At 38.8% G+C, this 21,428-nt stretch overlaps 5 protein-coding genes across 5 annotated transcripts; all 5 read left to right on the plus strand.

Annotated features, from left to right (window-relative positions):
• The first annotated feature begins 555 nt into the window (after window positions 1-555).
• LOC131783284 (uncharacterized) lies at window positions 556-1,903 on the plus strand. Its single transcript, XM_059100013.2, has 3 exons — window positions 556-894; window positions 1,222-1,273; window positions 1,366-1,903. Exons 1-3 carry the CDS (start codon window positions 586-588, stop codon window positions 1,794-1,796), a joined length of 792 nt encoding a protein of 263 aa, XP_058955996.2. The 5' UTR covers window positions 556-585; the 3' UTR covers window positions 1,797-1,903.
• Window positions 1,904-3,830: 1,927 nt separating this feature from the next.
• LOC136277386 (uracil-DNA glycosylase-like) lies at window positions 3,831-6,029 on the plus strand. The gene is made up of 2 exons (XM_066159417.1): window positions 3,831-3,909; window positions 5,188-6,029. The coding sequence occupies exons 1-2, from the start codon at window positions 3,831-3,833 to the stop codon at window positions 6,027-6,029; spliced, it is 921 nt and encodes a 306-aa protein (XP_066015514.1).
• A 1,678-nt stretch (window positions 6,030-7,707) lies between these two features.
• On the plus strand, window positions 7,708-8,934 carry LOC136277388 (uncharacterized; the record flags this gene model as incomplete). The annotated part of the gene is made up of 3 exons (XM_066159419.1): window positions 7,708-7,932; window positions 8,262-8,313; window positions 8,392-8,934. Coding segments are annotated over 3 exons (708 nt in total), but the record flags the coding sequence as incomplete, so codon positions are not given.
• Window positions 8,935-10,841: 1,907 nt separating this feature from the next.
• On the plus strand, window positions 10,842-12,920 carry LOC131783247 (uracil-DNA glycosylase-like). Its single transcript, XM_059099975.2, has 2 exons — window positions 10,842-10,920; window positions 12,082-12,920. Exons 1-2 carry the CDS (start codon window positions 10,842-10,844, stop codon window positions 12,918-12,920), a joined length of 918 nt encoding a protein of 305 aa, XP_058955958.2.
• Window positions 12,921-14,602: 1,682 nt separating this feature from the next.
• LOC131783259 (armadillo-like helical domain containing protein 1) lies at window positions 14,603-20,923 on the plus strand. Its single transcript, XM_059099983.2, has 13 exons — window positions 14,603-14,689; window positions 14,822-15,013; window positions 15,583-15,651; window positions 16,309-16,390; window positions 16,669-16,842; window positions 17,417-17,524; window positions 17,658-17,865; window positions 18,019-18,091; window positions 18,662-18,707; window positions 18,816-18,899; window positions 19,277-19,354; window positions 20,155-20,236; window positions 20,705-20,923. The coding sequence occupies exons 2-13, from the start codon at window positions 14,823-14,825 to the stop codon at window positions 20,722-20,724; spliced, it is 1,215 nt and encodes a 404-aa protein (XP_058955966.1). The 5' UTR covers window positions 14,603-14,689; window position 14,822; the 3' UTR covers window positions 20,725-20,923.
• The last annotated feature ends 505 nt before the right edge of the window (window positions 20,924-21,428 follow it).

A 21,428-nucleotide genomic window follows, 5' to 3' on the forward strand; every position in this document is an offset into this window, starting at 1 on the left:
GCCTTTTCGCCTTGTTCAACTAAATTTGTATGATTTCCAACACCAATTCTCTTATACAACTTGTTTAATCATGAGATTTAGAATCACTTTATCAAAAACTTTATCCACTATGCAAATAAAGGTCAATTGACGGCCAGGAGCCTCAGTGAAAACAAATATCGGAATCACACGGCAAAGTGCATTTTCTGAGATGAAAAGCGTGTTATCGAAATTTAATGCAGAAGTAAATGACAAACTTAAGTAAAGTAAATTATACGTATCGATTGAGTCTGGTGCCTATTGGCTGAAGTTAGACAAAAAAAAACACCGACATTTCAACTTGTTATTTAGATTGACATGTAAGAAAGCGTTTCTTTTGAAAGACGAATCAAACACTAGACATTTTGCTAAAAGGTCGAGAGGGATACACGAAAGACCTTTGACAGACGGAAATTACAGTATTACATGTAATTACATCCTACTATTTGATTTACTAAGTGACGCGGGTTGCATTTAACGGAAAGAAACTTGAAACCAGACAGGTAGCCATAAAATAAAAAAGAGTGCACCGAAAGAAATATCGCTCTCCGACACAATCCCTAATAGATGATGCCTATGAAGGTGTGTTTTGTGGTGACGTTGTGCCTCGTTGAAGCGTTCACATTCACTGCTCATAACAAAGCAGCCTTAATTGGTTTTGCTTACAAGACGATCAAAGACGTTGACTGGTTTTCTTGTATTGTTACTTGCCAAGAAGATATCTCCTGCATTTCATACAATTTCTGCGTAGCGGAACACCGCCATAACATCGGTACTTGTTCTCTCAATAACTGCAGCCTTGACGACCCCTGCTCTAACGAAGCTATCTTGATTTGGGTTCCCGGGTGCACTTTTCATCAGCTTGAACAAAACAAGGTCTGAGAATCATTAAATCATCAAGCAACAGAAGTAATGTTACCATCTTTTTATAATGTTTTTGTTTTTTCATATCGCGCATCTGCTCACATTTTCAATTTGGATGGACGCTTGAACGTAAATTTAGATGCAACAATCTTAGAGATATCCATTAAAAAATTATGGGCCGCTCTGTTGTCAATGTAGGAAGAAATTTAGCTTAAGTGAAGAACGAGACAAAAAAATACAACAAACACTTCATCGCTTTTTATCGTTTCTTAGTCGAGTTCAAATTTATCTTAGGCATGATCGACTTGAAATTTCTTTTTACATATTTTTTTTTCGTAGAATAGAAAAACAAGATGTGACCATAAAAGACTGCATCGTAACAAGGAAACAGGTTGGACATTTATTTTTGGCTAACTTACTCCATAACTCATAAAGAACCGTAAACATACGAGGAGATCTTTTATAACATTTTCCTCCTTGCAGGAGTTGTCAAAGCGAGTTTAAGCTGTAAAGACAAAATGAAAATTTATGTGGATGGCCATGAGGAGACTGATATGATCGACTGTAAGCAAGCTGATCAGTTGAGGGTCTTTAGTTTGTCCATTTTACCGACAGCGCAACTCATCGCCGTCGAAGTAGAAAGCAGTGGAAGGCCTTGTATCATCGGTTCGTTTAGTGATGCCAAAGTCACCAACTCCAGCTGGAAATGTACATCAGGTACTGAACTAGATTGGAAGAAACCAGGATTTAATGACTCACTGTGGAAAAGTGCAGTAGAGCTTAATAGTGGTAGAGAAAGAGATCTGGATAGGGGATGCCTAATAAATGAAATTCAGCGTCATGGCGCAAAATGGATCACAAGCGCAGATAATGGACTGCAAAATATGTATTGTAGATTGAATCGCTTCGTTTGATGTTTTTTATAATCCCATACCCAGATCCTATCATGCAACTGTGACTAAAATATAGGAAGGTCTGGGTACGAGACTACGCTTTCCTAACTTTGTGAGAATAAACATATCCGAATTTTGTGCTGGTGGCCAGAGAACGGTTTTCTGTTTTTTTTTCTTTTTTTTTTTTCCCTCAAAGAAATGCCAATTAACTCTGTATCATAATCAATTTGAAAAGATTCAAGATTCAAAACGTCAGCTTTTTCGATTGACCTACATATTTAGAATGGATCTCATCTGCTTTGAGTGTTTTTGAACCCCTGAATCTGCTCCTCTGGAATCTCCTTATTCCTCTTCTATTAAAAAGATGTTTTTTTCCTCTGTTAAATTTTCAAGGGTGAGGATCTCGTTCAGAACGTTTGTTTAAAGTCATAGCAGGTTCTGCGAATTGTTATTTGAGTGCTCTGAATCTGCCCGTTACCAGAAATCGAGAACGTTCTGCGCCCATAATATCAACGGCGTGCGGTTTACGAAAATACGTCATGTGCGTATGGATTATTTTCAAGATGGCGGACAAAAGGGTGAATATGAAAGTAAATTAGTCGGATGTGGTGTAAGAGATTAAAATCACGCTCCTTGATCGATTCATTTCTGCAGAGGTTTTTCAGTACTGCATATGAAAACCTTTAGTACCTTTTCAATGAGTATTATAAACTAATTCATTTTATTGAGAAGTGTCGAACAGCATATATGACTCTCTTTCGTAAAATGAACAAAAGAACCTGTAGTAGGCGGTCACCCACGCGGATTGGCCGAGTGATCGTTTAATACAGGTTCCATATATTAGGAGTATTATAAAACGATAAACAACGCCATTGTATGCCATAATTGCCCACTTAATTGAAAGAATCTCGCTCAAAAATACTACTTACTTTGAAATTGGGAGTGAAACATAGATAAGAAATTACCTTAAAGATTATTCTTAGTTTTATGTACGAGTGGTCCTGTTTTAACTGAGTACAATGCAGGTGGAAGACAATAGAAACAGGCCGTTGGGCAATGGAGGGTGACCACGAACGCTTAATAGAGGTGACAACTGACCGCTAAATACAGACGGCCGCTTAAAACAGGTTCGACTGTAATTTGGCTATTGCACTTGATATTTGTAGTTATTTTGTTTTTTGTAAACGAGCAATCGTATTTCCCTATCCTCGATTTTGTTTGGTATAGGCTATCTAGTCTCATGCACTTAATTTAAATTTAACCACATCAACAAAGAATCTTGTAAACTACTTCATTGTACTTATAAATGTCACCGAGGCCAGTTCTCAAGAAATGACCATAACCCGTGACAAAATTTTCAACAAAGTGCTAAAAAGCTAAGTGCCCAGTAAGACAAACAAAAGAGAACCAAGTGCCCTTACCTCATCCATAACGAATCCAGCACTGGACTTATTCGTGATCTTAAATACAAGCTATTTCATTTTCTAACGCCTTTTAGAGATTCATTCACCAAAGGGTAAGTAATTCTTTCTTTTTCATTGCCTCTATCATATTTTGTAATGTTTAGATTTCAACACGGCCAGATATTCGGCGTTTTTCATTTCCAAATAATAATGTTGTAAAGGCTCATGGCTTCATCCGCGAAAAAGATTCCTTGCGTATCGACCCCAATTCAAGTGATGATAGCAATATCTTCTATTTAATTTGGCAACAACCCTGAAGTTCAAGATTTATGGACACTAATCGTCAGATAGTTGGTTAAAATAAATAAAAAAGAAAAAAGGCTCTTGGGATATATATGACAGAGGACATTACCTTTTCTAACAAGGGATAAAAAACAAGGAATACAGTTTTAGAGAAACTGAATTAAATTAATAGATGAAGATGTCATTCCAAGTTCACATTAGAATCGCTCCTCAAAATTATTCGTAGCTAAGTTTAAATGTTTAACTGTACTTAATTTAGATACCTTTTTTCTTTTCAGTGCTCGCTTTGTTTTGTTTTGTTTTCCTTCCCATAGGGAGGTTCTTCGCTTCATTAATTTTTTGTCATCCAATGGCCAAGATTTCAGTACTTTTCGTAATCATTTTGCTGACAAGAACACAGGCTGTCGAAGATATACTTGATGTTGAGGGTAAGAAATCTTTGCTCTCGCTGCAATTTACCCTTCCTCACGTACACTTTTCAGTAAAACGTTAAATAAAAAAATTATGATCAACAGAAGAATGTATATCTCTTATGCCGGGAAAAGCGAGTTTGTGGTTTATTTTATGGCATTAATTCGTGTTCTTACGTAGTTTGTGACAAATTTAATTCAAGATTGAAGTGGCAATAACTGAATGAATGGAAAAAAACAGAGTAGGGGACAAACCTACCAGCCGCAGAGCTCAAACAGTCGCAAAGCTTCGACTGTTATCTGATAAGCATTTGGTATCCGATTTTCATTTTTTACATGTCATCGTATTTGACCTCTTCTTACTCGCCTTTACATATTTTTCTTACGGCCTCATTTTTTTTGTTCAAAGTTCGTATACAGTTTCAGTTAACATGATTTAAATTGGCATTGTGGCCAGTTGACCAAAGGTCAATCGTAGCTCAACAAAACCCATCTCTTACTAGAGGAGGCTTCGTGTGAAACCTTTGTTGTGGAAATGACTGCGCGAAAATGAGAACGTCGTCTGCTCTGTTATTGTTATTCACATACAAGCATTAACGTACCCGCTTGTGCGATCGATATGAAACTGCTCTGAGATGATGTCAACGTGTACTTGACGCGAAGTGATTCAAATCACAAAATTTCATAACACTGCGAAATGTAAGAAAACATCTCGAAATGTTATACCAGGGATACCTAACCGAATAAACAGGCAGATGCATATCGTGTCTTGGAGTTTTTAAAACTTTGTTCACATTTTAGATCTCATCGGCAAGAAAGGTCAAGGAAGAACCTTATTCGACTCGATAGCTGCGATTTTATTACAAATGTGGTTAGACTAGAAACAGACACGGAAAAGGTTAAACAAGGTTTTTGTAACAATGAGCTGCCTTTTACGTAAAGTTGACTGAATGTTCTAAAAACCCAAACCAAACCAGAGTAGCTGTCTGTGAAAAGCGCTTTGCAATGCTCACCATTTGAGCTTGTGTGGCCAATTTAAGTTACTAAATTGCTTTTCAAGATGGCCGCGTGAAATGAACGCTTGACAAATTTAATTAAGGACAATTTTCGAACGGTGAGGCTAGTCTTTGCAATCTGGAAACACGTTTTTAAGTGCATCTGTACTTCTGCTTTTCCATGGGGGCAATAAACACTTTCTAGTTTCGGGGAACTACTTCACCTTTCAAAATGATGCAATCAATTAGCTGCTTCACGCAAGTTTTTCAAATGAATATCTCTTTTTTTCCTCGCTTTTAGGGACACACCGTGCATCAAATTTCAATTCAAGCATCACTGAGAAGCGTTCTGCTGGCTCTTCCTCTACCTGCAGACGTGCATCATACCGCAGCGTCACTCTGCACGACTATGTCTATCGGTATAACTGCTTTCCGGGAGGATGGGAATCGTTTTTGCAAGATAGAGACGTAAACAGAGCAATACGCGCAGTTTCAGAAGGTCTTGCAAGTGATTCACGCCATTATGATATAGAGCCTGAAATGCCCATGATATTCAACGCCTTTAACGTCGGCGGCTACCGATATGTAAGAGTCATTATTTTAGGTCAAGATCCAACAGCCCAACCTGGCCAAGCGACGGGTTATGCCTTCAGCCTGTGGCCAAATGTAGAACCCTATCAAGTTCCTACTGTGTTTAACGTGCTCGTGGAGTTGAAGTGGGAAGGGTACAACGTTGGTCTGACAAACGGAGACTTAACGTCTTGGGTTCCCCAAGGAGTCTTTCTTCTTAACGCTGCTTTAACTGTCCGAGAACGATCACCAGGGTCGCATCAAAGATTATGGAGGAACTTCATAGGTTTAGTGATACGATATATCAATGCTAAGGCAGCAGGTTCGGCATGGCTTCTTTGGGGAAGGGAAGCCAGCAATTATGCCTCTCTGATTGACACGGACAAACATTACATCAAGTCTGGAGGCCACCCAAGTCCAAGATCGACAGAACCATTCTTTGGAAGAAATTACTTCAAGTGCGCAAATGACTTCCTGCGTTCAGAAAGACGTGGTACGGTTGATTGGGAGATACCTGTAAATCAGAACTCGATCGCGCGGACATGGAAGAGATGTGATTATTCTGGACTTTAGCCCACAAAACTACAGCTAGCCTGTTTGCCTTTTTGAAATTATCTCATCTTGTCTTATCTTCGTGTACACCGGATGTTGATGATAATAATCGTTAATTGTTGATGATAATAATCGTTCAATAAAGCTATGGTATCATGAGTTACCACTGAAGGATTTTGAATATACCTTGTTGGTTCCAATCAATGTTAGGGCCTGTTTACATGGAGGTCGGGGACCTCGGGTAGGTGAGGTAACCCGCCTGTCCATATTTTGATCACGTTTACATGATAGGTGGGGTGACCCGCCTAGGCGGGTTGCCCGGTCTGCCAGGTAGGGTAACCCTGTCAGCCGGGGTGACAATTTGCCATGTAAACGTGTCAAGGTGGGGTAACCCGCCTAACCGGGGTCGCATTCATGGCAAAAAGCTCAAAAGCGAAACGTGTGTTTTAAAACTTTGTACATATTTCCTAGCCGTCTCATTGCAGAAATCACCAGAAACCGCAACGGACACACACGGAGTGTATAATGTTCACATTTCGGAATATTTAGCGTTGTAAATCGACCATATTTGGTTTCCCAAACTATTCCGTACGTATTGCGTCAACGGTTTCTCGCGAAACCAAACACCGCGTAACACAACGCGTGACGCTTTCATGAATAAATACATATGTGCCCGAGAATAAATCTTTCGTGTTTTTCGAGATATGAACTTGGGACGTCTCTGCTCAAACTCCTTAATTGCATGCGCAACAACACCCCAGCACCCCGGGGTTGTAAGATTGCATGTAAACGCGTTTTATTTTCCTACCACGGCTAGGCGGGTTACCTCACCTACCTGGGATCCCTCACCTCCATGTAAACAGGCCCTTAGTATCTCAGTAACTGCTCACCTACTCCTCCCCTAGCCCAACAACAGTCAAATTTGAACAAGTTAAGGGTAATGCAAATCAAATCATGATCAGTATTTGTCTTTTCCATTGTTTTTAGTCGTAGAAAAAAGTCTCTAGTGTGAGGAAGCTCGAGAAACGATAGAATTTTCAAACGAGTACCTCGACTCCCGTGTCTCTCCACCCCTACCCCCTACCACTGGGAGGACATGTTGAGCCGCAAGTTATTATGGTCATCGGTTTAGCTTGTGGTTACTATCGTCAACAAATATGGCGGATTGTTTAGCTCGAACAGTTTCCGAACTTTCTACTCTGTCTTCTTACTGATTTTAAAAGAGGTAGGAGATCAAAGGAATTTATTGTTTCCTCCCACCTTCCAAGTTTTGATTGATGTAAAAATTTCACCCATACGTAAGTAATAATTATGAATGAAGAGCGGCCATAGTTTCAATTTTCAGCTTGAAAACTGATCAGGCGTCCGTGACAAAACTACTGCAACAGTGGGATCACGGATCAAAGAGTGTTCGATCAAAGATTCTTCATGATTTTATCGTAGCAAACCAGGGAAAAACTGGTCCAGAACTAGAACTTGAGTTTGCTCATGCAGCCAGCTTGTTTCTGACCAGATTGACTGGCTGGTTACGACTGACGTATCCTTTTAAGCTGTTAATGCTTGGAACCCTCTTCTCACCTGGAATTTAATCGAAAAAGAAGCTGACAAGAGAACTTTCTTTTCGCCTGATCCCCAGCTCCCAGTCCCTCACGCACTCACAAGTTCAAATACCGAGGTTTTGACCATAAGCTTTCCGAATAAACCAAATGCTTACAAGACGATCAAAGACGTTGACTGGTTTTCTTGTATTGTTACTTGCCAAGAAGATCTCTCCTGCATTTCATACAATTTCTGCGTAGCGGAACACCGCCATAACATCGGTATTTGTTCTCTCAATAACTGCAGCCTTGACGACCCCTGCTCTGACGAAGCTATCTTGATTTGGGTTCCCGGATGCACTTTTCATCAGCTTGAACAAAACAAGGTCTGAGAATCATTAAATCATCAAGCAACAGAAGTAATGTTACCATCTTTTTATAATGTTTTTGTTTTTTTGCATATCGCTCATCTGCTCACATTTTCAATTTGGATGGACGCTTGAACGTAAATTTAGATGCAACAGTTTTAGAAATATCCATTAACAAATTATTGGCCGCTCTGTTGTCAATGTAGGGAGAAATTTAGCTTAAGTGAAGGACGAGACAAAAAAATACAACAAACACTTCCTCGCTTTTTATCGTTTCTTAGTCGAGTTCAAATTTATCTTACGCATGATCGACTTGAAATTTCTTTTTACATATTTTTTTTCCGTAGAATAGAAAAACAAGATGTGACCATAAAAGACTGCATCGTAACAAGGAAACAGGTTGGACGTTTATTTTTGGCTGACTTACTCCATAACTTATAAAGAACCGTACACATACGAGATCTTTTATGCATGCAGGAGTTGTCAAAGCGAGTTTAAGCTGTAAAGACAAAATGCAAATTTATGTGGATGGCCATGAGGAGACTGATATGATCCATTGTAAACAAGTTAATCAGCTGAGGGTCTTCAGTTTGTACATTTTACCGACAGCGCGACTCATCGCCATCGAAGTAGAAAGCAGTGGAAGGCCTTGTATCATCGGTTCGTTTAGTGATGGCAAAGTCACCAACTCCAGCTGGAAATGTACATCAGGTACTGAACTAGATTGGAAGAAACCAGGATTTAATGACTCACTGTGGAAAAGTGCAGTAAAGCTTAATAGTGGTAGAGAAAGAGATCTGGATAGGGGATGCCTAATAAATGAAATTCAGCGTCATGGCGCAAAATGGATCACAAGCGCAGATAATGGACAGCAAAATATGTATTGTAGATTGAATCGCTTTGTTTGATGTTTTTCATATCCCATACCCAGATCCTATAGTGCAACTGTGACTGAAATATAGGAAGGTCTGGGTACGAGACTACGCGTTCCTAACTTTGTGAGAATAAACATATCTGAATTTTGTGCTAGTGGCCAGAGAACAGTTTTCTGTTTTTTTTTTAAATTTTTTCCTCAAAGAAATACCAATCAACTCTGTATCATAATTAATTTGAAAAGATTCAAGATTCGAAACGTCAGCTTTTTCGATTGACCTACATATTTAGAATGGCTCTCATCTGCTATTGAATGTTTTTGAATCCCTGAATCTGCTCCTCTGGAATCTCCTTATTCCTCTGTTAAATTTGCAAGGGTGAGGATCTCGTTCAGAACGTTTGCTTAAATTCATAGCAGGTTCTGCGAATTGTTATTTGAGTGCTCTGAATCTGCCCGTTACCAGAAATCGAGAACGTTCTGCGCCCACAATATCAACGGCGTGCGGTTTACGAAAAACGTCATATGCATGCATGTCCGTAGGATTATTATCAAGATGGCGGACAAAAGGGTGAATATGAAAGTAAATTAGTCGGATGTGGTGTAAGAGATTAAAATCACGCTCCTTGATCGATTCATTTCTGAAGAGGTTTTTCAGTACTGCACATGAAAACTTTTAGTACCTTTTCAATGAGTATTATAAACTAATTCATTTTATTGAGAAGTGTCGAACAGGATATATGACTCTCTTTCGTAAAACGAACAAAAGAACCTGTAGTAAGCGGTCACCTACGCGGATTGGCGGAGTGATCGTTTAATACAGGTTCCATATATTAGGGGTATTATAAAAACGATAAACAACGCCATTGTATGCCATAATTGACCACTTAATTGAAAGAATCTCGCTCAAAATACTACTTACTTTGAAATTGGGAGTGAAACATGGATTAAAAATTGCCTTAAAGATTATTCTTAGTTTTATATACGAGTGGTCTTGCTTTAAGTGATCGTACAATACAGGTGGAAGACGATAGAAACAGCCCATTGGGACCCAGTGGACGGTGACCGCGAACGCTTGATGGAGGTGACAGCTGACCGCTAAATACAGAGGGCCGCTTAATACGGTGCCACTTAATATAGGTTCGACTGTAATTTGGGTATTGCACTTAATATTTGTAGTTATTTTGTTTTTTGTACACGAGCAATCGTATTTCCCTATCCTTGATTTTGTTCGGTATAGGCTATCTAGTCTCATGCACTTAATTTAAATTTAACCACATCAACAAAGAATCTTGTAAACTACTTCATTGTAATTAGAAATGTCACCGTGGCCAGTTCTTGAGAAATGTCCATAACCTGTGACAAAATTTTCAACAAAGTGCTAAAAAGCTAAGTGCCCAGTAAGACAAACAAAAGAGAACCAAGTGCCCTTACCTCATCCATAACGAATCCAGCACTGGACTTATTCGTGATCTTAAATACAAGCTATTTCATTCTCTAACGCCTTTTAGAGATTCATTCACCAAAGGGTAAGTTCTTTTTTTTTTTTTTCGTTGCCTCTATCATATTTTGTAAAATTTACATTTCAACATTCGATCAGATTTTCGAAATTTTTAATTTCCAAATAACAATGATGTAGAGGTTCATGGCTTTATCTGCGAAAAAGATTCCTTGCGTATCGACCCCAATTCAAGTGATGATAGCAGTATCTCCTCTTTTGGCAACAACCCTGAAGTTCAAGATTTATGGACATTGATCGTCAGATAGTTGGTTAAAATAAATTTAAAAAACACCTGTCTTGAAGTATATATGACAGTGGACATTACCTTTTCTAACAAGAGAAAAAAAACAAGGAATACAGTTTGAGAGAAACCGAATTCATTTACTAGATAAAGATGTCATTCCAAGATCACATTAGAATCGCTCCTCAAATTTATTCGTAGCTAAGGTTAAATATTTAACTGTGCTTGGTTTAGATAGCTTTGCTTGCTTTTGTTTTGTTTTGTGTTTTCCTTCTAATAGAGAGGTTCTTCGCTTCATTAATTTTTGTCATCCAATGGCCAAGATTTCAGTAATTTTCGTAATCATTTTGTTGACAAGAACACAGGCTGTCGAAGACATACTTGATGTTGAGGGTAAGAAATCCTTGTTCTCTTTGCAATCTATCCTTCCTCACGTACCCATTTCAGTAAAACGCTAAATAAAAAATTATGATCAACAGAAGTATGTTTATCTCTTATGCCAGGAAAAAAAACTAAATAAATGGAAAAATCAGAGTAGGAGACAAACCTACCAGCCGCAGAGCTCAAACAGTCGCAAAGCTTCGACTGTTATCTGATAAGCATTTGGTATCAGACTTTCATTTTTTACATGTCAACGTATTCGATCTCTTCTTACTCGCCTTTACATACTTTTCTTACGGCCTCATTTTTTTCTTCAAAGTTCGTAGACAGTTCCAGTTAACATCATGGTTAAAATTGGTATTGTGGCCGGTTGACCAAAGATCAATCGTGGCTCAACAAAATCCATTTCTTACTAGAGGAGGCCTCGTGTGAGACCTTTGTTGTGGAAGTGACTGCGCGAGAATGAGAACGCCGTCTGCTCTGTTATTGTTATTCACAAACAAGCATTAACGTACCCGCTTGTGCGATCGATATGAAACTGCTCTGAGGTGATGTCAGCGTGTACTTGACGCGAAATGATTCAAATCACAAAATTTCACAACATTGCGAAATTTAAGACAACATCTGGAAATGTTATACCAGGGATAGCTAACCGAATAAACAAACAGATGCATATTGTTTCCTTGAGTTTTTAAAACTTTGTTCGCATTTTGCATCTCTTCGACAAGAAAGGCCAAGAAAGAACCTTATTCGACTCGATAACTGCGATTTTATTACAAAAGCGGTGAGACTAGAAACAGACAAGGAAAAGGTAACAAGGTTTCTGTAACAATGACCCGCCTTCTGCGTAAAGTTGACTGAATGTTCTAAAAACCAAATGGATTTTGTTTTTGTGAAAAGCGCTTCGCAATGCTAGTTATTTGAGCTTGTGTGACCAATTTAAGTTACTAAATTGCTTTTCATGATGGCCGCGTCAAACGAACGCTTGACAAATTTAATTAAGGACAATTTTCGAACGGCGAGGCTAGTCTTTGCAATCTGGAAACACGTTTTTAAGTGCATCTGTATTTCTGCTTAGTTTCGGGGAACTACTTCACCTTTCAAAATGATGCAATCAACCAGCTGCTTCAAGCAAGTTTTTAAATGAATATCTCTCTTTTTCCTCGCTTTTAGGGACACACCGTGCATCAAATTTCAATTCAAGCATCACCGAGAAGCGTTCTGCTGGCTCTTCCTCTAACTGCGGACGTGCATCATACCGCAGCGTCACCCTGTACGACTATGTCTATCGGTATAACTGCTTTCCGAGAGGATGGGGATCGTTTTTGGAAGATAGAGACGTAAACAGAGCAATACGCGCAGTTTCAGAAGGTCTTTCAAGTGATTCAGGCCATTATGCTATAGAGCCTGAAATGCCCATGATATTCAACGCCTTCAACGTCGGCTACCGAGATGTAAGAGTCATTATTTTAGGTCAAGATCCAACAGCCCAGTCTGGCCAAGCGACGGGTTATGCCTTCAGCCTGAGGCCAGATGTGGAACCCTATCAAGTTCCCACTGTGTTTAACGTGCTCGTGGAGTTGAAGTGGGAAGGATACAGCGTTGGTCTGACAAACGGAGACTTAACGTCTTGGGCTCGCCAGGGAGTCTTTCTTCTTAATGCTGCTTTAACTGTCCGACAACGATCACCAGGGTCTCATCAAAGATTATGGAGGAACTTCATAGGTTTAGTGATACGATATATCAATGCTAAGGCATCACCTTCGGCATGGCTTCTTTGGGGAAGGGAAGCCAGCAATTATGCCTCTTTGATTGACACGAGAACTCATTACATCAAGACTGGAGGCCACCCAAGTCCAAGATCGAATGAACCATTCTTTGGAAGAAATTACTTCACCTGCGCAAACGAGTTCTTACGTTCACAAAGACGTAGTACGGTTGATTGGCGGCTACCTGTAGATCGGAACTCGATCGCGCGGTCATGGGAGAGATGTGATTATTCTGGACTTTAGCCCGCAAAACTACGGCCAGCCTGTTTGCCTTTTGAAATTGTCCTAATTTCGTGTACACCGGATGTTGATGATAAAAATATGATAATCGTTCAATAAAGCTATGGTATCATGAGTTACCATTGAAGGATTTTGAATATACCTTGTTGGTTCCAATGAATGAGTTGCCAGTAATTGGATCCTTGTGTTTACGCACAGATTTCTGGGATCGCCACGGGGCCAACATTGCAACTCACTAGAAGGAAATGTATGACGACAGGTTGTTCCGACGTTCAGATAAACGATTTTAGCGAGAGATTTTCGCTTTTTCGCCGCTCTTTTATCAGAAATTGATTTGGGTAACGCAGATACAAAGGAAGGCGTAAGTTTTTGTTTGAAAAACCATGTAATATGTAGTAAAATCTACCGATTAACTTGTCTCCATGCGTAAGGTTTATTGTGAATTTGACATCGCGTTATAGTCTCGAAATTTTGAAAACATAACTATAAATCGCCTAGGAATAACTCAACTAAGCCGTTCCAGTTTTTTGTACTTGTGTTAAGTCTCAGTACTTCCAGCGTTTTTCGTGGCTTGGTAATACAAAAGAGCGCTAGAATAGTTGCTTGAGAATTAAATACTATTGCGGTACATTAAAGTGATGAATCACCTACACTGCTTCTTTGTTGTGATGAATGCGAACGAATCAGTGTTGATAATTGGCTCAAAGCTGAACCCTTTCTTCTGTGACGATGAGTGATATAAATCGGTTCCTTTAGGAGTGATGCACAACCGGTGATATGTCCACAGTTTCTGCCGGAGTTCCCGTGATCTTGCTTTTCTTGACAAGATCCTTCAAGGAGTTCAAGAAGAAAAGTTGCAGCTCAAAGACCTTTGGATTTTTCTCAAACAAACTATCACTTAAGCGAGGGATTTCCTCATGTTTTTCATCGCTCATTTCATCCTTTCAGAGAGCAACAGCTCGGTAAAAATATTTTCCATCTCTGTGGACAACGACTTCTCTCCTTAATAGAGGTATATTTTCAAACGTCGTAATTTGTTCATTAAATACATTAACAAGCATAAAAACAGGCAGTTCATATATAAATACAACTGAAAAGACTTAAACGAGTTATTTCCTAGCGATTCCTTGCTAGTTTTGTAACCATTGCGCGAAGACGATTTCACAATAGACCTTACGCAAGGAGAGAAATTTTTCGGTCTTTTTTATAACATATTTCGTGGTAATTCCAACAAAAACTTACACTACCCTCGTATTAACATACCTTTATCCATGTATGAATAAACTGCTGCGAAAAAGCCACAACCTCACGTCATACGTTCCTTTTTAGCAAGTTACAATGTTTGCCCCGTGGCGATCCCAGAACTCTTTGCGCAAACGCAAGGATCCGATTACAGCCAAATCATTCATTAATACCAGTATCTCAGCAACTGCTCACCTACCCCTCCCCTAGCCCATCAACAGTCAAATTTTAACAAGTTAAGGGTAATGCAAATCAAATCATGATCAGTATTTGTCTTTTCCATTGTTTTAACTCATAGAAAAACGTCTCTAGGGTGAGGAAGCTCGAGAAACGACAGAATTTTCAAACGAGTACCTCGACTCCCGTGTCTCTCCACCACTACCCCCTACCACTGGGAGAACATGTTGAGCCGCAAGTTATTATGGTCATCGGTTTAGCTTGTGGTTACTATCGTCAACAAATATGGCGGATCGTTTAGCTCGAACAGTTTCCGAACTTTCTACTCTGTCTTCTTACTGATTTTAAAAGAGGTAGGAGATCAAAGGAGTTTATTGTTTCCTCCCACCTTCCTCATATTAATCCAATTTTTGATTGATGTAAAAATTTCACCTATACGTAAGTAATAATTATGAATAAAGAGCGGCCATATTTTTAATTTTCAGCATGAAAACTGATCAGGCGTCCGTGACAAAACTACTGCAACAGTGGGATCACGGATCGAAGAGTGTTCGATCAAAGATTCTTCATGATTTTGTCGTAGCAAACCAGGGAAAAACTGGTCCAGAACTAGAACTTGAGTTTGCTCATGCAGCCAGCTTGTTTCTCACCAGATTAACTGCCTGGTTACGACTGACGTATCCTTTTAAGCTGTTAATGCTTGGAACCCTCTTCTCACCTGGAATTTAATCGAAAAAGAAGCTGACAAGAGAACTTTCTTTTCACCTGATCCTCAGCTCCCAGTCCCTTACGCACTCACAAGTTCAAATACCGAGGTTTTGACCATAAGCTTTCCGAATAAACCAAATGCATTTATTCATTAATTTTCCTCTTAAGCTCTTGTTCCATTGTGAATCGACCACGAAGAAAGAGCTCTTCATCCTAGCTGAGGTAGGCTCTTTGGATGAGTTAGTTTTTAAAAAATCGTTGCAATTCTAGGGATGGATCTTATTTATCACGGTTTATCTGCTTTTTTTTTTTTTTTTTTTCCTGGTGATTTACTGCCCAATTCTGAGATGTTGATTGGTTACATCCTGCTTAAAAGTGACCAGAACTCTCTGATTAGCAGATGTCAAGTCTATAGCTTGAGCTGGTAATTTTTCTGGAATCTGTGCATAACTTAAATTATTAATAATAATAATTAATAATATTTAATATAATTGTTTTCTCACTCGGGCTCCTTGACTTGTATTCTTGCACAATGAAGATATATGCTTGGAACATGCGTTCAATTGCAGCTTCAAGCAATCACCATCTTTGTTGGTTCTTCAAGTGGGTGAGTCATTCCACAGAGTTAATGTATGTGGTTGGATTTAATCCTTGATTGTCCTTTCCTTGCATTCCTTGCGAGGAATTACTTCCATTGGTGTAACAAATCATTGTTAACCCTTGACACCCGAACATCAGTATCCATATTCTCCTTAATCTTCTCCATATGTTACTTTTGTTATTGACAAAGAGAATTCATTTGAAGATCAAAGCTTCTTAGGTTGGTGATCATTTCCTTTATTCTCATGATCTTAGTGAATAATTCAACAGAATTGCTGTAAGGAGAAATAAGATGCTGGTCACTCTTAGGGTTTAAAGGATTAAATGCCTGCAGGGGCATAGCCAGCCAGTAAGCCTGGGCCTTTTTTTTTCTTTTTCACTGGCTTGACTAATTTCAATATGATTCTTGCAAAAGTTGAAACAAAAATTGAACTTTCTCAGGGAACAGGCCCACAAGAAGTCGAAAAGCTTGCTAAACCCCAAATGGGAATGTAGTACTGTTTGTACTTAGCACCAAAAAAGTGAAAATAGTATTCGGCTGTTTTCAAAAGTTTTATTCCACAAGTGTCAGTATTTGTTAGTTACTGAAAAATTCATGTGTTTATCCCTTTTTTTACTGATTGGAGAACTACTATCAGAAGGCCCTTTTGTTTTCCTCTCCCAGGCATAAATTTTTGGCAGAATTCTTGGAAGTTGGTGGTGTGCTGACTGTTCTTGAAATTCTTGGTCTCAAGCAGGCAAAAGAGGTTAGTATATTTTATTATCTGTAGACAGGTAGCTTACATAGTTTGAGAGACATGGTTGCCCAATTTTTGGAATGTGGAACTCTAGATTGAAGGACCCAGCTTGGTGCATTCTGGCTCGGTAATCCACTTTACCATCCTTTGTAAGAGGAGTGGTTACACTTTTGTTTGCTTTGTGCCATGTTTATGAGCTGGAATAAGCTCTACCAGCCCTGTGAGCACAATGTGTACATGCATGTTGGCTTTACTCTTAAGCTTACCTTTTGCTTTGATTTGGTCAGGAAGATAAAGCACAAGCACTAAAGCTGCTGATGTGTGTGGCAAACTCAGGTAGAAGATACAAAGAGCTTATTTGTGAAAGCTTTGGAATCAGGGCTGTTGCAGAATGTCTTGCAAAATCAAACTCCGAAGAGACTCAGGATTGTGCCCGAAACTTATTGCAGCAACTTTCCAATGTAAGTTCACATCAGTGCACATGCACTGTCGATAAATAAATATTTGCCCCCTATTTTTGAACATGATTGCTTACATGTACTTTGATTTCAGGTCAGATCCTAAACAAGGTGAAATTTAACTAACAAGTGGCTTATTTTGGGAAGAAATTTGTTTCTTACCTGGGATTTCCAATAATGGTGGAAAGCTGGCAAACTTTGCTTGCTACATTTACTTAGCAGGGTTTTGTACTGGCTAGCCTTCAAAAAAAAAAAATTCAAGACTGAGCTAAGGGTAGATAATATTGTGTACAAGATAAAACTTGATGGTCAATGCTGGCTGTCTACTTTTTGGTAGCATCACCATACTTCCAAGTGTATAAACAATTTTCTACAAGGGTGTGTTGATTATTAGAATGTTTATTATCAAGACAATGATTTTAAAGAACATGATAAGTGCAGACAAGGATAATGATGATAATTAATAATGATGGCAATGATAATGGCTAATGACAACAACACCATTGCATGGTGATGACCATAATGATGACCATTTGGATGATTGTTAATGACAATAATGGTAATATCATTTTTTTAGGGAAATCCAAAATATGAAGGACAAGTCTACAAGGCACTGATTGCCCTGCTGAAGTGTGTGTCTCCAAAGGCTCAACAGATGGCCGCACAGACTCTTAGAATAGTGCAGGTTTGTATCATCAAACATGCACCCTTACAAAGCAACTTCACTCTGTTTGCTTGGCAAGCAGTTACACTCCTGTAGACATGTTGTGACCCTGTGATCACTTTTTGATTTTTAGATAAATTTTTTTTTGTCTCAGCCAATTGTGGGAGCAGCCAACCCCACCATAGTGGAACCAGTATTGATGCTGCTGAGATCTCTTCACCTGGAGGTTCAGTATGAAGCCTGCGAGCTGATTAAAGAGCTCATGGAGTATGACGTGCAGCACTCTCTGCTCAATGGCCTGGTTGGACTGCTGAAACCAACCAAAGAAGAAATTAAGGACAGCTCTGAAGCTACATTATCAGGTTTGTAAGAAATTATATCACTATCTTACCCATAGTAGCTCACAATTTGTATGAGAAATGTTTTCCGTCACACAGTCTAAATATTTATAGTGTTTGTAATTGACTGTATATGTAGACACATGATCATGTGACAGTGATGTTTGTTGCCCACAGATCCTGATGCACCTCAGCTCCAGGCCCCTCTCCCTGTGTTTGTCCAGCAAGCAGCAGCTGCTAAGATGATTGGGTAAGACTATTTTAGAGGATAGTTTTTTTTGTTTTTTTTTGCTTTATTTCATGATTTCATGTCATGCCATGTCATGTTTTCCTAAGAAATTCTGTACTACTATGTTGTTAATTGGTCTGCATAATGATTTGTGATTACAAGAAAGAATGCATAAAGCTGTGAAATAAGATAACTACTGGGCTAAAATAGAGCATACTGACTTTTTACCTTATATGACATTTGTATGACTACCAGTGACACTAAAGAGCCATTTTTAGAGCTGCAGTGTGTTGGTGCATTTCGACCTCTTAACTTGAATGACAGAGACATTTAACCTGACAATGATGTGACTTAAGCGTTAAAAAGTGTGACATGAGTATTTTACGCACTGCGTGAAACTAGCATGCTCACTTAAGCCCAACACAGCTACGCGACTCGCGCAGTATTGGCAAAGGCCGTGACTGCACCGTGATAGCTATTATTTAACAATGTGGCCCTTGTAAATCTTCATATTAAATGTGCATATTTGAGCTGGTATGCATCCTCCAACTGTAAGGTTAATCACGCAAAGTTTTTTTGCTTCATGTCTAGAATCCTCGCTAAAGAATCGCCCAAAACAGCGGAAAGTCTTGTCCAAGTAAGTGCAACAGATATATGAAAAAAAAATTAGTTTCCTTGCGCGTTTTGTTGGTATTTTATTTGTCTCATCTGTTAGGAAACTTGTCATCTTTGAATTTTCTTGCAGCTGCGAACTGTTCACGGACTTCTTTTTGCCATGGGAAACACTCTGCATGCCGACAGTCAACGACAAGCTGGGATCGCTCTTGAGGTATAGTAGAAGCATTAGTGTAGTGGAGGCGAGAATTACCATATAAGGCAATCGTTTAGTTTCCGTCACTCCGACAATTTTGCCGTCACCAGTCGTCTGTACATATAGTTCAGAGCCACCTCAACTTTTGTTAAATTTAAGTTGGCTCTCGTAATATTAATCCATCAAAGTCTAAAATCAACGAAACCGTTTTGAGCCACTTTCATTAATAGAATAGTAGTAATATTTATTTTAACCTCGAGCCGAGTTAAAAGCTTTAAAACCGGCTAGTATCTATTCTGAAATCACGAGAAAGCTTAAATTTGGCTCAAACAGTCATATTTTTGTTACTGTTATTAATCATGATAAAATGGCCTTTTTTTTTTTACTCTCCGCAGTTTTTTGTCCGATCTTATCCTCTTGTGAACGACCGTGTTCGCGAGGCACTTGGTGACACGTTTTATGAAGAATTCATGGTAAGAATTCAAATTGATTGGTCGAATTTGATGAAAGGTTTCTACTCAGACACTTTAAAAGGGCGCGTTTACGTTATGATGAGAGCTATGGAAACCATAATGCATTTTATGACGAGCTGAAATGTACAAACATTTTGATTGGTTCCTATGATCGATTCGAGGACAGACCCAAGATCTTATTAGTAATTCTCCTTACTATCTGCCAAACAATTCTTATTAGGTTAGTTTGGAGAATTTGGTATCGGGTCAATTAGTAATCCCATAATTTGTTTTTCTTTATTCTCATCACTTGTTTACATGATATTGTATAGATATAGTGAGGAGAAATTCTGTGTTGGTCACTCAGGGGAGTTAAAGCGTTAACAACATTTTGCTCTTTCAATCTTTTATAACAAGTACATTCCTTGTTGCCGTGGGTCTGTGTAGTTATCGATCATAAAAGACGGCAAATGTGCTAAGAACGTCATGGATACTCGGCTTCGCTTCGTGTGTCACAATTTTTTTTTTGCTACAATTTTGCAAGAGTCGAGCTGGTCCGCTCACCGCTAATTAAAGTGACAAATAATTTCTGTCAAGGAGGTCATGTACATGTTTATCTTCTGATTAATCAGGGCGGAAAAAAATAAACTGAATCTAAATGAACTTATTTTGGATGTTCATTCTACCAGTAGTGGTCATCTGCGAGAAGCTTAACTGGCTTTGTGGTAGCGAGGTGTATGCATTAAATGAATTGTGTGGAGCTCACTGGTTTAACTTTTTCCTTTTTCTCCTTCTTCTTTTTTTTTTCTTTTCTTCATCAGTCTCATTCAGATACCATGTATGTGAATATGACAGCAATCCAGGCTGATGTCTTGGTGTCCAACAAAGTCAACATACCAGGAGGTAAAAAAATTAAAAACATAAAAAGAAAAATATTTTCGCTATCTCTTTATAGTTTATGCCTTTGTGGCAACGAAGGAAATCATACGCAACAAAACCCAGCCACACGACCCCCCTAAGAAATACATTCGACCTCCCTTTCCCACCCCTGTGCTACCCCTCAAGTCGAATTTATTTATTTGAATATTCATTCATATCGGTTCGTGTTCATTTTAAGATTTTCAACAGGAGGTAGTTGCTATGAACAGATATTTTTAGAGGAAAATTATGAAAAATCGTGGAAAAAGCTTTTAAGCTCATTAAAAGAGATCTTCGACACTGTCCCATCGCAATTTCGAGACGAGTTTTTTTTTTGGAACAGTTCTCTTTTCGTCCTTTTCTTTCTATTTTCCTCTCATATATTTTTCCTGAGGCATAAGTGTAATATAATCAGCGTTAAATGAATACATTTTCTTTGTCTTTGTCTTTCAGTTATCGAAACCAAAGAATAAAATGAGTTTTCGTTGGTGAAAAAGTTACAAATGTGGATAAAATTACGTGGTACTCTGGTTGTCGGGGTGTCATTGTGGTGTAAGATCTGTCAAGTTCTGCCTTGTTTGTAAATACTTAATGGTAGGCAGTTTTAGGTACTCATTTACACAGCTATTCCAGTCTGTGCATCGAGCTGAATAATAAAACTTTGAAATTTCATGTTTTTTCCGATATTATTTCTTGGTAGAATGCTGTAAAACATATTGTGCGCCTTGGAAAGTGAACCTTACCACAGTTAGTCCAGACTTGCTCATTGAACCCTTGTAAACTTGGAAATATTTTGATGTCGCACATTAGCCCAAGTGGGATGATGTATATGGGAATGAACGGTCGCATTCTAAACCCAAAACTCTGAAGTGTGTTTGTTCTTTTGCATCCCGTGAGTTTCCTTGGACAGTTAATTAAACGCTATTTAACTCGTTTAACTTCCCTCTTCCGTGCTGTACACAGTCTGTGTCCTGTGGTTATTTTGAGTTCTTACTGGCTTTTCCTGACTCCTTCTCTGTTCGGATTTACAGTTGTAAATAACTTGGGCTTGGTACTAGGAGATCAAATGGAAAACCACTCAATTCGCGCGAAAAGTAGACCAATCATCGCAGCGATTTTCAAACCTCACTTTCTGTTTTAAATTACTGCTTTTTAAGCTTCCTTTTTGCGTTTGCCT

The sequence above is a fragment of the Pocillopora verrucosa genome, chromosome 12, assembly GCF_036669915.1.
Source record: "Pocillopora verrucosa isolate sample1 chromosome 12, ASM3666991v2, whole genome shotgun sequence".
In the NCBI taxonomy this organism is placed as follows: Eukaryota; Metazoa; Cnidaria; class Anthozoa; order Scleractinia; family Pocilloporidae; genus Pocillopora; species Pocillopora verrucosa.